Source organism: Cordyceps javanica, chromosome 5 (genome assembly GCF_051103115.1).
Source record: "Cordyceps javanica chromosome 5, complete sequence".
NCBI classification, from domain to species: Eukaryota; Fungi; Ascomycota; class Sordariomycetes; order Hypocreales; family Cordycipitaceae; genus Cordyceps; species Cordyceps javanica.
In genome coordinates, this window is record NC_139299.1 from 279883 (window position 1) to 280848 (window position 966).

Consider the following 966-nt stretch of genomic DNA (forward strand, 5'->3'; position numbering starts at 1 on the left):
TTAGCTACCCTATAGCTATTTAACCTAACTCATTTCCTAAGAAATAGACCTATCTATGACTTAGATTTAAGCTACCGTTATAAAAGACTTACTTATAAGCCTATTAAAATAACTATCTTAGGGATAGCCTTTACTACCTAAGAGCATAAGGGGCCTTTATAACTAATATAAGAAGACTAGACGAGGCCTTCTATTAACGAGCTCTTAAGTACTATTAATTCTATAGTTATAGTATATTCGAAGATCTTTATTATTGTCAATATACTAGATAAATGTTATACTAACTAACGTATAATAGAATTCCTATTATGAGTTTTTGATCTTTAGCATAATTAGGAGTAAAGTTCTTTGCGATATCTAGAAATATTCTAAATATCACGAGGGAGTTTGAAAAAAGGCAGTCCTTGGCGATGGAGATCCTTGCTACTGACCAAGATGTGCGGGAGTCTGACTCGGATGACGCCGGCCTCGACGTGAACGAAGTCGGCTCCAGCGCGCGCCGTATGCGGAAGTGGTTGCACCGGGGCAGTTTGCTTTTCCAGGACCCTCCTGAGCCGCGCATCGACGAGCTCGAGGAGCCTAACTCGACCGAGGACGAGTACCTTACCACCCAGCAGTTCGGCATGGAGTTGCCCTACTGGACGATTGAGATTAACGAAATGGAAGACTCGCAATGAGGATTGAACTGATGCCTCTGACGGCATCTTGCAGCTGGCGGTATTTGAAATCGGTTTCTGGCAATATTTTCTGGGTTAGGACACAACACAATCGTATGCACCACATACCGATCGTCAAACGCCGCCCTGATCTACAAGAAATAGTTAAGACTAAAATTTCCGAGGTAGTAGAAGGGATATATATGCTTCTAATCTAATTTAACTAAAAAAACTCTACTAATAAGTTATCATATAGGTTTCTCCTCGCTAAGATATATATAGATTCTCTTATTAGAATGCTAATATTAAG

General features: G+C 40.1%; 1 protein-coding gene across 1 annotated transcript; it reads left to right on the forward strand.

Annotated features, from left to right (window-relative positions):
* Positions 1–410: 410 nt before the first annotated feature.
* V2A60_007328 (uncharacterized protein) lies at positions 411–677 on the forward strand (the record flags this gene model as incomplete). The annotated part of the gene is made up of 1 exon (XM_083258613.1): positions 411–677. The coding sequence occupies one exon, from the start codon at positions 411–413 to the stop codon at positions 675–677; it is 267 nt and encodes an 88-aa protein (XP_083114739.1).
* Between the last annotated feature and the right edge of the window lie 289 nt (positions 678–966).